Consider the following 12797-nt stretch of genomic DNA (forward strand, 5'->3'; position numbering starts at 1 on the left):
TCGCAGCTTTATCTGTGCATTGGCTCCCTAGCCGCTCTGTCTGCACGGCTCCCTAGCCGCTCTGTCTGCATGGCTCCCTATCTGCTCTGTCTGCACGGCTCCCTAGCCGCTCTGTCTGCACGGCTCCCTAGCTGCTCTGTCTGCACGGCTCCCTAGCCGCTCTCTGTCTGCACGGCTCCCTAGCCGCGCTCTGCCTGCTCGGCTCCCTAGCTGCTCTGCCTGCCCGGCTCCCTTAGAGCCCAGCCTACTCCGCACTCCTGCGGCTCCGCCTACCTGCACCTCCTGTGTGAACAGGTCCAAACCTGTTCCTTCATATTCCACTCCTTTCTGCCTGTATCCATACCTGCACCTCCTGTGTGAACAGGTCCAAATCCTGTTCCATCATACACCACTCCCTCCTGCCTACACCTGCTGTGTGAACAGGTCCCTACCTGCCCCTTCTCATACCACACCAATCTGTCCTGTGTCTTCAAGCCGTGCCCGCCTGTCCTGTGTATCCAAACCGTGCCCGCCTGTCCTGTGTCTCCAAGCCATGCCCGCCTGTCCTGTGTCTCCAAGCCATGCCCGCCTGTCCTGTGTCTCCAAGCCGTGCCCGCCTGTCCTGTGTCTCCAAGCCGTGTCCGCCTGTCCTGTGTCTCCAAGCCGTGTCCGCCTGTCCTGTGTCTCCAAGCCGTGCCCTCCTGTCCCGTGTCTCCAAGCCGTGCCGGCTTGCCCTGTGTCTCAGCCTGCTTGTCACTCGCACCTGTCCAGGTGTCCTGTTCCCGAGTGGGATCAGCAGCCACAGCCAGACACCACCCTGGAGTGGCACCCGGCAGCTACCTGCCGCACAAGCCTGACCTCACCATCAGAGGCTCCAGTGAAGACCAAGGTAGCTGCCGTAGTTACGCCCCTTCCAGGGTAGTCTGGTTTGTGGCACAGTGGGGCCACAACCCCCCGGCTCACGCCATTCAGCCAAGGCACGAGCGTGACACAAGCTAAGTCACAGAAAACCAGAGAGGTTGGTAACTATGCAGATTGCAGATCCCTGATCCTACCACACAACTAGCAGCAGCCGTGGAGCGTACCTACGATGTTCCTAGACACTTCGTCACAGCTGGAGGACTAAATAAAACTTAAGCATGAAAAGGGCAAAACTAACTGCCCCAGAGCAGACCCCAAAGGAATAGATAGCCCCCACACATGTATTGATGGTGAAAACAAGATGAAGGCACAAACACAGGCAGGAAAATAGGCTTAGGAAACGATGGGGTCCAAACTAATTAGAGAGGAAAGGAAAGGAAAGACACTGTCTGCAACCTGCAAAAACCCTACAAAAATAATGTCCAACACTTCTGACAGCAAAATTAACCCTGAAGTCACTAGACTTCTCCCACTATATCAGCTCTCTGAAATATTCTGAGACAGCGCAAAAAGAGACCAAACTAGTAAGGGACAAAAAGCAAATTGGCAAAATACTGATAAATAAGAGTGGAAATTCAGCACAGCCCCCAGCCAACTGAATAGACCAACAAAATCAAGGGTGAACATTAGCAGAAAAACTTAGCTTTAGATGACTGGTACAGAGCTGAAAACCAAGAGCTGACAAGCCAGAAGGAATCACCAGCAACTGAATAGGGTGTTGGCTGTCTTAAATCCAATCTGAGACTCCTGAGGTCCAATCGTCATCCTCATTCTCAGGTGGCAGATCTCCACCGATCAAATCAGCCTCACTACCTCCTGTTACCACCAGAGGGTGTCTGGAAGGAGAACTCACAACTGGTGAACCAGAGAATGAACTCACAACAGTACTCCATAGTTCTCCATACAGTTTAATACACTCCCCATAGTCCTCCATACAGTATATTGCACTCTCCACAGTCCTCCCTACAGTAAAATCACTTTCCATAGTCCTCAATATAGTATAATTCACCCCCATAGTCCTTCATACAGTATAATGAACTCTCCATAGTCTTCCATGTAGTATAATGCACTTACATAGACCTCCGTGCAGTATTATGGCCACCATATTACCTCCATGCAGTATTATGGCCACCACAATACCTCCATGCAGTATTATGGCCACCACAATTTAAAAAAATATACAATACTAATCTATTCTTCTTGTTGTCTTGGTCTCAGCAGCAAGCACTCTGAATCACCACACATCTCATCACAGCGGATTCCATGTAGTGACATTATTGTGCACACTGAGCTGAGAAGTCTGACACCAAGGAACAATGAAGGAGGAGAAAGCATTAGCTGACTCCCTCTTTGATAATTGCCTTCAACTGTATCGGCATTCGGATGTTGATACAGTTGAACAGGAGGGGGGTCCGGCGCCTATGCTGGCACCAGGACCTCTTGGCTTATGGGTTCCATAGCAGCCACATGTCCTGCAGCCATTGGCGATAAACCACTGCCCTCAGATACACATGATAGACCTGAGGGCCATTATTTGGAAACTGGTTGCCTTGGTAGATCATCAGCAACCTTGAACTGCATCAGGATCCATGAACTGACCCTTCTCTCTGTCAAATATGCTGCAGTTGCTATTAACCACTGTATAAAATGGGTAAACTACAGGAGTGACTTAGATGCTATCAGTTGATGAGCTTCACGCACTATCTTGTAGGTACAATGGGCAGTACTCACAAGATCATCCATATGGTAACAATAACCTGCTCATGATTAATATATCCATCACAGAACGTAAGACATGTAGTTCTCCCCAGCAATAAAAACATTAACATGTAACATAGTGAGTCAAATTCTTTTAACATCAAATTGACAAAAATATAAAGCTTGGCAAAGTAAACTTTGTATATTTTAAATATTTACTGAAAAAAATTACGTTTTACAGGTAAAAATACATTGTAAAAAAATACATTGTAAAATTCAAATTAAAACAAAAATGATTTTCATTTTCTTACCTTCCCGATCTTTCTTTGATGTTAGGTTGATGGGCCGTCCTCCATTCACAGCTAAACTGTAAAATAAAACTAACGAATCAAAATAGTACCCTAAGGAGCAAGTACATTTGTGGCTGTAATATACTGTAGATGTTGTTAACATTTTTTACAAGCCAATAAACAGCAGTTGTGGTTTTCCATATGGAAATGCAAACCATTTTCTATTCAATGCAATATAAGATCTACTCAAGAGTTGATACTGTGGCCTTCTGTCAACTGAATGTACTAACTTAAAGAGACTATATAATCAGGTAACCAGTTAGGGTATGTGAACAAGTTGCAGATTTGCCTGTGGAATTTTCTGAGCAGATTCTTCCTCTCTTGGCAAAAAACGCAGCTGAAAATCCATGTGGATTTGATGCATTTTTGATGTGGATATGATGCGGATTTTCATGCAGATTTGTAGCCTAAATATATATTATTTAACAAAAAAAAAAATTGTGATGTAATTTCCTTGTCCAAACACTTCTTTTACATACTCCATTGAAGACATTAATATCATTATATACCACGTTCACATATAAAGTTTACACAGATATATATATATATTATTCACTTATATTTGTTCTATGTGTGTGAATAATATATATATATATATATATGTATATATATATATATATATATATATATATATACACACACATACATACATACAGTGCCATGCAAAAGTATTCGGCTCCCTGGAGCTTTTCAACCTTTTCCCACGTATCATGCTTCAAACATAAAGATACCAAATGTAAATTTTTGGTGAACAATCAACAAGTGGAACTTAATTGTGAAGTTGAACAAAAATTTATTGGCTATTTTTAATTTTTGTGGAAATTCAAAAACTGAAAAGTGGGGCGAGCAATATTATGCAGCCCCTTTAACTTAATACTTTGCTGCGCCACCTTATGCTGCGATTACAGCTGCAAGTCGCTTGGGATATGTCTCCATCAGTTTTGTACATCGAGAGACTGAAATTCTTGCCCATTCTTCCTTGGCAAACAGCTCAAGCTCAGTGAGGTTTGATGGAGATCATTTGTGAACAGCAGTTTTCAGCTCTTTCCAAAGATTCTTAATTGGATTCAGGCCTGGACTTTGACTTGGCCATTCTAACACCTGGATATGTTTGTTTGTGAACCATTCCATTATAGATTTTGATTTATGTTTGGGATCATTGTCTTGTTGGAAGACAAATCTCCGTCCCAGTCTCAGGTCTTTTGCAGACTCCAACAGGTTTTCTTCAAGAATGGTCCTGTATTTGGCTCCATCCATCTTCCCATCAATTTTAACCATCTTCCCTGTCCCTGCTGAAGAAAAGCAGGCCCAAACCATGATGCTGCCACCACCATGTTTGACAGTGGGGATGTGTGTTCAGGGTGATGAGTTGTGTTGCCTTTACGCCAAACATATCATTTGGCATTGTTGCCAAAAAGTTCGATTTTGGTTTCATCTAATAAGAGCACCTTCTTCCACATGTTTGGTGTATATCCTAGGTGGCTTGAGCCCCTGAAGAAGTGTGGATGAAACACGAGTTGGGGTGGAAGGACACGGCACAGTCTCCACATACCATGTAAGTTAGCTTATGCTGGGCTCAATTTTTGATGTATATGGGCTATTGTGCAATAGATGGTGGATCGGTAAATAGAACGGAGTAATCTTGGGATACTCTGGGTTATTGGTTGCCTTTTAATATTTCCCCTTTTGCACTTTTCACTTCAGCAGATTTATACATAGTACAGCGTATCTCATATGATAGTATGAATAATGGAGCAAGTAGCATGATGTGTCTCTCAATGTATGAGATTACTATTGATTTGGAAACTGATTAAATTGAAGTCAATAAACTCTTTCTATGATATTATTGAGAAGTTTGTGTTGATTCTGGCCACTTCCCTTACGGGGAAATTTTGTGGTATGGACAGGTTTGCAATGACTATATATACACTCACTGGCCACTTTATTAGGTACACCTGTCCAACTGTGTGTTAAGACTTAATTTCTAATCAGCCAATCACATGGAGGCAACTCAGTGCATTTAGGCATGTAGACATGGTCAAGACAATCTCCTGCAGTTCAAACCGAGCATCAGTATGGGGAAGAAAGGTGATTTGAGTGCCTTTGAACGTGGCATGATTGTTGGTGCCAGAAGGGCTGGTCTGAGAATTTCAGAAACTGCTGATCTACTGGGATTTTCACGCACAACCATCTCTAGGGTTTACAGAGAATGGTCCGAAAAAGAAAAAAAATCCAGTGAGCGGCAGTTCTGTGGCCGGAAATGCCATGTTGATGCCAGAGGTCAGAGGAGAATGGGCAGACTGGTTCGAGCTGATAGAAAGGCAACAGTGACTCAAATTGCCACCCGTTACAACCAAGGTAGGCAGAAGAGCATCTCTGAACGCACAGTGCGTCGAACTTTGAGGAAGATGGGCTACAGCAGCAGAAGACCACACTGGGTACCACTCCTCTCAGCTAAGAACAGGAAACTGAGGCTACAATTTGCACAAGCTCATCGAAATTGGACAGTAGAAGATTGGAAAAACGTTGCCTGGTCTGATGAGTCTCGATTTCTGCTGCGACATTCGGATGGTAGGGTCAGAATTTGGCGTAAACAACATGAAAGCATGGATCCATCCTGCCTTGTATCAACGGTTCAGGCTGGTGGTGGTGTCATGGTGTGGGGAATTTTTTCTGGGCACTCTTTGGGCCCCTTGGTACCAATTGAGCATCGTTGCAACGCCACAGCCTACCTGAGTATTGTTGCTGACCATGTCCATCCCTTTATGACCACAATGTACCCAACATCTGATGGCTACTTTCAGCAGGATAATGCGCCATGTCATAAAGCTCGAATCATCTCAGATTGGTTTCTTGAACATGACAATGAGTTTACTGTACTCAAATGGCCTCCTCAGTCACCAGATCTCAATCCAATAGAGCATCTTTGGGATGTGGTGGAAAGGGAGATTCGCATCAGGGATGTGCAGCCGACAAATCTGCGCCAACTGTGTGATGCCATCATGTCAATATGGTCCAAAATCTCTGAGGAATGCTTCCAGCACCTTGTTGAATCTCTGCCACGAAGAATTGAGGCAGTTCTGAAGGCAAAAGGGGGTCCAACCCCTTACTAGCATGGTGTACCTAATAAAGTGGCCAGTGAGTGTATATACACACACACACACACACACACATATACAGCTCTGGCAAAAATTAAGAGACCACTGAAAAATTTTCAGTTTGTCTGATTTTTCTCTTTATAGGTATATTTTTGAGTACAATGTAAATTGCTCTTTTATTCTATAAACTACTGACAACAACATGTCTTCGAATTTCCAACCATTAAATTTTGTATTTATTTTCAGAAAATGAGAAATGGTCAAAATAGCAAAAAAATGCAGTGCTTGCAGACATCAAATAATGCTAAGAAAACAAGTTCATAATCATTTAGAAACAACAATACTAATGTTTTAACTCAGGAAGAGTTCATAAACTAATATTTTGTGGAATAACCATGATTTTTAATCACAGCTTTCATGCATCTTGGCATGCTTTCCATCAGTCTTTCACAACTGGTTTTGGGTGACCTTATGCCACTCCAGGTACAAAAATGTAAGCAGTTCTTCTTGGTTTGATGGCTTGTGACTATCCATCTTCCTCTTGATTACATTCCAGAGGTTTTCAATGGGGTTCAGGTCTGGAGATTGGGCTGGCCATTACAGGGATTTGATGTGGTGGTCCTTCATCCACTCATTGATTCACCTAGCTGTGTGGCATGGCACATTGTCCTGCCAGTAAAACCAGTCCTTAGAGTTGGGGAACATTGCCTGAGCAGAAGGAATCAACTCTTTTTCCAGGATAACCTTGTATGCAGCTTGATTCATAAGTCCTTTGCAAAGATTAACCTGCCCAATTCCTGGCTTGGTATAGTATCCCCAAATCATCACCGATCCTCCACCAAATTTTGCAGTGGGTGCAAGACACTGTGCTTTGTACGCCTCTCCAGGGCTCCGCCTAACTATTAGATAACCAGGTGTTGGGAAAAGCTGAAAATTAGACTCATCAGAGAAGATTACCTTACTCCAGTCCTCTATGTCAAATCCTTAAGGTCCTTGGCAAACTTCAGCCTGGCTCTCCTTTGCTTCTCATTGATGAAAGGCTTTTTTCTACCTTTACATGGCTTGAGCCCTGCCTCTAGGAGCCTGTTATGAACTGATCTTGCTGTGCACTTCACCCCAGCTGCCCTTTGTCATTCCTTTAGTAGGTCACTTGATGAGTGACATTCAAATAAAATGACAGTCATCCCGGTCAGTGGAGTCATTTTCGCCCTTTGCCGGTCTGTAGCTTCGTTGTCCCCAATGTCTGCTGCTTGACCTTGTTGTAATGGACTGCCGACTTAGAAATTTTAAGGATGGAGGCAACATGACGCTCACTGTATCCCTCTGCTAGTAAAGCCAGAATCAAGCCCTTCTTTTCCTCACTCAAGACTTTTCTTTTCAACTCCTTTGGCATGGTTAAAGGCTATTTTTTCACTCCTATTTTGGGATATTACTAGTACTTGTTTTGCCATCCAGCATGTCCATATTGCAAGAGGATTGTGAACCCCACAGCAGTTTATTTTTTACACTTTCCTTCATTAAATAAGATTTGGTTCAGGTTTTCACCTAATCAGAAGCATATTAAGTAGAATGAGGTGTACTCTGGTTCCAACTGACACTGGAATGGAATGGCTGTCAGACATGTAGAGAAGCTGATTTTTATAAAACTGTGCAGTGATCTCTTAATTTTTGCCAGAGATGTGTATATGTATATATATATATATATATATATATACATACTGCTCAAAAAAATAAAGGGAACACTATTCCATTTGCAACAGGCTGTTTGTGTTCCCTTTATTTCTTTGAGCAGAATACATATATGTATATATACACATATATATACATACTAGCTGAAGAGCCCGGCGCTGCCCGGGCATAGTAGCTAACTATGGTTAGTTATAGAAAATTATAATTATCCTCCATCCCATAGTCCCGTGCCCATATACCCATCATACATATCCACGATCCCATAGGCCCGTGCCCATATACCCATCACACATCCTCCATCCCAAAGTCGAGTGCCCATATACCCATCACACATCCTCCATCCCATAGTCCCATGCCCATATACCCATCATACATATTCTCCATCCCATAGTCCCATGCCCATATACCCATCATACATATTCTCCATCCCATAGTCCCATGCCCATATACCCATCATACATATTCGCCATCCCATAGTCGAGTGCCCATATACCCATCACACATCCTTCATCTCATAGTCCCGTGCCCATATACCCGTCATACATATCCTCCATCCTATAGTCCAGTGCCCGTATACCCATCACACATCCTCCATCCCATAATCCCGTGCCCATATACATATCCACCATCCCATAGTCCCGTGCCCATATACCCGTCAAACATATCCTCTATTCCATAGTCCAGTGCCCATATACCCATCACACATCCTCCATCCCATAGTCCCGTTCCCATATACCCATCATACATATGCTCCATCCCATAGTCCCGTGCCCATATACATATCCTCCATCCCATAGTGCCGTTCCCATATACCCATCATACATATCCTCCATCCCATAGTCCGGTGCCCATATACTCATCACACATCCTCCATCTCATAGTCAACCATTATGACATCATAATGAGCGGCGGCGGGGCTTGCAACCTTTGATGACATCAGTGTTGCCATGGCAACCATTGTGACATCATGAGGGGCGGGGCTTGGCGCACACACTGCTTCCCCAGTATGCAAATAGGGGAATTGTGACATCACAATGAGGGGCGGGGCTTGACGCGCACACACTTTTTCCCCCAGTATGTAGATAGGGGCAAAATTGTTTGGTGAATTGGAATGCACGGGATTAAAATCTCACCTCACAACATAGCTTAGGACGCTCTCGGGGTCCAGACGTGTGACTGTGCCAAATTTTGCGGCTGTAGCTGCGACGGTGCGGATGCCAATCCCGGACATACAAACAAACATACACACACACACATACACACATACACACATGCACACTTTGAGCTTTATATATTAGATATATAGATAGACAGATATATAATACCAAGCCCGATGTTTAGTAATTAACATAATAAAATGGTACATGAAGAGTTAAATAAATACACACACACACGAAATCTGCGTGAAACAGAATCTGTTTAATTCAAAAAAAAATTGCGTGTGCTCCAAGTGACTGGGGGGCAGATGTTTATAGCATGAGAAAGGGGTAGTACCCATGGATCTTCTCAGGTTATTAATATCAGCTCACAGCTGTATACTTAGCCTTTACTGGCTATTAAAATAGGGGACCCCAAAAAAATGACATGGGGTCACCCTATAATTAATAACCAGCAAAGGCTATGCAGACAGCTGTGGGCTGATATTAATAGCCTAGGAAGGGGCCTTGGATATGGCCCCCCCGGCTAAAAACGTCAGCCCTCAGCCACCCCAGAAAAGGCGCATCTCTAAGGCCTGTTTCACACTTGCTTTTTTTTGCAGCGCGTTTTTCCCGCAAAAAAACGCATTGAAAAACGCATACAAAAGCATACAACTGCTGCGTTTTTTTCAAGCATTTTTATGAGCATGCATGAAAAAAACGCAGCGTTTTTATGCGTTTGTATGCGTTTTTAGTGCGTTTTTACCGCGTTTGCGTTTTTTTCCAACATTAGGTGGCCCCTCACACTAACCCAAACCATGACTTTACTAACCCTAACCCTGACCCTAACCCTAACCCTAACCCTTAACCAAACCATACTTAACCCTAACCCTGACCCTAACCCTTAACCAAACCATACTTAACCCTAACCCAAACCCTAACTAACCTTAACCCTAACCCTGACCCTAACCCTAACCCTAACCCTGACCCTAACCCTTAACCAAACCATACTTAACCCTAACCCTGACCCTAACCCTAACCCTAACCCTGACCCTAACCCTAACCCTAACCCTGACCCTGACCCTAACCCTAACCCTTAACCAAACCATACTTAACCCTAACCCTGACCCTAACCCTTAACCAAACCATACTTAACCCTAACCCTGACCCTAACCCTTAACCAAACCATACTTAACCCTAACCCAAACCCTAACTAACCTTAACCCTAACCCTAACCCTGACCCTAACCCTAACCCTAACCCTTAACCAAACCATACTTAACCCTAACCCTGACCCTAACCCTGACCCTAACCCTTAACCAAACCATACTTAACCCTAACCCTGACACTAACCCTGACCCTAACCCTAACCCTAACCCTAACCCTTAACCAAACCATACTTAACCCTAACCCTAACCCTTAACCAAACCATACTTAACCTTAACCCTAACCCTAACCCTGACCCTAACCCTAACCCTTAACCAAACCATACTTAACCCTAACCCTGACCCTAACCCTGACCCTAACCCTAACACTGACCCTAACCCTTAACCAAACCATACTTAACCCTAACCCTGACCCTAACCCTGACCCTAACCCTGACCCTAACCCTAACCCTTAACCAAACCATACTTAACCCTAACCCTGACCCTAACCCTTAACCAAACCATACTTAACCCTAACCCTGACCCTAACCCTTAACCAAACCATACTTAACCCTAACCCAAACCCTAACTAAACTTAACCCTAACCCTAACCCTGACCCTAACCCTAACCCTGACCCTAACCCTTAACCAAACCATACTTAACCCTAACCCTGACCCTAACCCTGACCCTAACCCTTAACCAAACCATACTTAACCCTAACCCTGACCCTAACCCTGACCCTAACCCTGACCCTAACCCTAACCCTGACCCTAACCCTAACCCTTAACCAAACCATACTTAACCCTAACCCTGACCCTAACCCTTAACCAAACCATACTTAACCTTAACCCTAACCCTAACCCTGACCCCAACCCTAACCCTAACCCTGACCCTAACCCTTAACCAAACCATACTTAACCCTAACCCTGACCCTAACCCTAACCCTGACCCTAACCCTTAACCAAACCATACTTAACCCTAACCCTGACCCTAACCCTGACCCTAACCCTAACCCTAACCCTGACCCTAACCCTTAACCAAACCATACTTAACCCTAACCCTGACCCTAACCCTAACCCTAACCCTGACCCTAACCCTTAACCAAACCATACTTAACCCTAACCCTGACCCTAACCCTAACCCTAACCCTGACCCTAACCCTAAACCCCCTTAACTAACCCTAACTTTACCCAAACCCCTAAATTCCATTGTCTAAACTAATGGTAAAAAAAAAAAACGCATGTGCAAAAAAACGCATACATAAGCATGCCAATGCGCACATATGCTCACCATAGACTTATAATGGGTGTCTTGCTGTAAAAAAACGCATTGCGCGCATGCGTTTTTTTGAGGCAAATCGGACGCACAAAAAATGCAACAAGTTGCATTTTGTGCGCCCGAGTGCATACCGCAAAAAAACGCATGCGCGGTAAAACGCGTACAAACGCATGTGTATGCGCACATAAGCGCATCCCATGCAAAGTATAGGGAAAAAAACGCATGCGCTATTTAGCGCTAAATTACCGCGAAAAAAAACGCAAATGTGAAACCAGCCTTAGATGCGCCAATTCTGGCACTTAGCCTTGCTCATCCCACTGGCTCTGTAGTGGAGTCAAGTGGGGAAATAGTTGGGGGGGGTCGATGTCAGCTTTGTATTTTCAATAAGACACCTATCCATTACAAATCCTATAGTTGTTACATGTTAAATAAAAACACAGTCAGAATAAAGTATTTTAATGAAATAAAACACAAGTTTGCCATCCATTTATATTATTACTTCTAATCCATGCAAAGCCCTCGATCTCCTGCAAAAAAAATTAACTAAGGCTAGTTTCACACTAGCGTTTATGAGCGCAGCGATGGCCTGCGCACGGCCGCCGCTAAGCCCCGCCCCCTGCCGCGCCCCCGCCGGTAGCTCCGCCCACCGGCACATGACGCTGCATGCGCCCTGCATCCCCTATCTTTATCACAGGGGCGCAGGCCGTGCGCAGTATGCGTTTGGCGGTGCATGCGCCTTTTTGACGGTGCGCCGACGCAACCAAACTGCAGCAGGTTGCGTTTGGCGCAGGTCGGCGCACCGTCAAAATGACGCATGCGCCGCCAAACGCATACTGCGCACGGCCTGCGCCCCCTGTGATAAAGATAGGGGACGCAGGGCGCATGCAGCGTCATGCGCCGGTGGGCGGAGCTACCGGTGGGGCGTGACAGGGGCGGGGCTTAGCGGCGGCCGTGCGCAGGCCGTCGCTGCGCTCATAAACGCTAGTGTGAAACTAGCCTAACAAACCAACACAAATACTCCCTGTTCCAATGTAATCCATATAATAAAGAGTGTTCCACAACGATCTCCCGTGTAGAGCAAATACATCGGGAGATGTGACTGCCCTATCTGGCCTCTGATACACTGACAGAAGATAATCGCTCCTGCAGTGCATCAGAGTTCGTGCTCTCACTTTACGGCACCGCTGCGTGAGAATTTTCTCAAGCAGCAGTGCCGCAAATGAACTCCGGTGATCTCACGGCGGCGGAGTGATACACTGTGGGAAGATTATCTCCTGTCACTGGAGCCATGGAGAGTGGTCACATCTCCAGATGTGCCTGTTCTACATGGGAGATTGTCGTGGAATGTTCATTAAATGGATTACATCGGAACATGGAGTATTTCTGTTGGTTCATTGTTTTTTTGCAGGAGATCGAGGGCGTCGGGGACGAGCTGCTTGGTGAGTATGAATGTTTTTTTATTTTTTAAAAATTGAACACAGTAGCCGGATGATGGGACTACTG

The 12797-nt window shown here is 44.8% G+C and overlaps 1 protein-coding gene across 1 annotated transcript in view; it reads right to left on the bottom strand.

Moving 5' to 3' along the window:
* ANKAR (ankyrin and armadillo repeat containing) overlaps positions 1-12797 on the bottom strand; it is a 623401-nt gene that overhangs the window by 44016 nt on the left and 566588 nt on the right. The window contains exon 23 of the mRNA XM_073558116.1: positions 2910-2965. Within this exon, the coding sequence (XP_073414217.1) occupies positions 2910-2965 (56 nt within the window). The remainder of the gene's footprint in view (positions 1-2909; positions 2966-12797) is intronic.

This window comes from Dendrobates tinctorius, unplaced genomic scaffold (assembly GCF_039654945.1).
Source record: "Dendrobates tinctorius isolate UK_male_01 unplaced genomic scaffold, ASM3965494v1 ptg000254l, whole genome shotgun sequence".
NCBI lineage: Eukaryota > Metazoa > Chordata > Amphibia > Anura > Dendrobatidae > Dendrobates > Dendrobates tinctorius.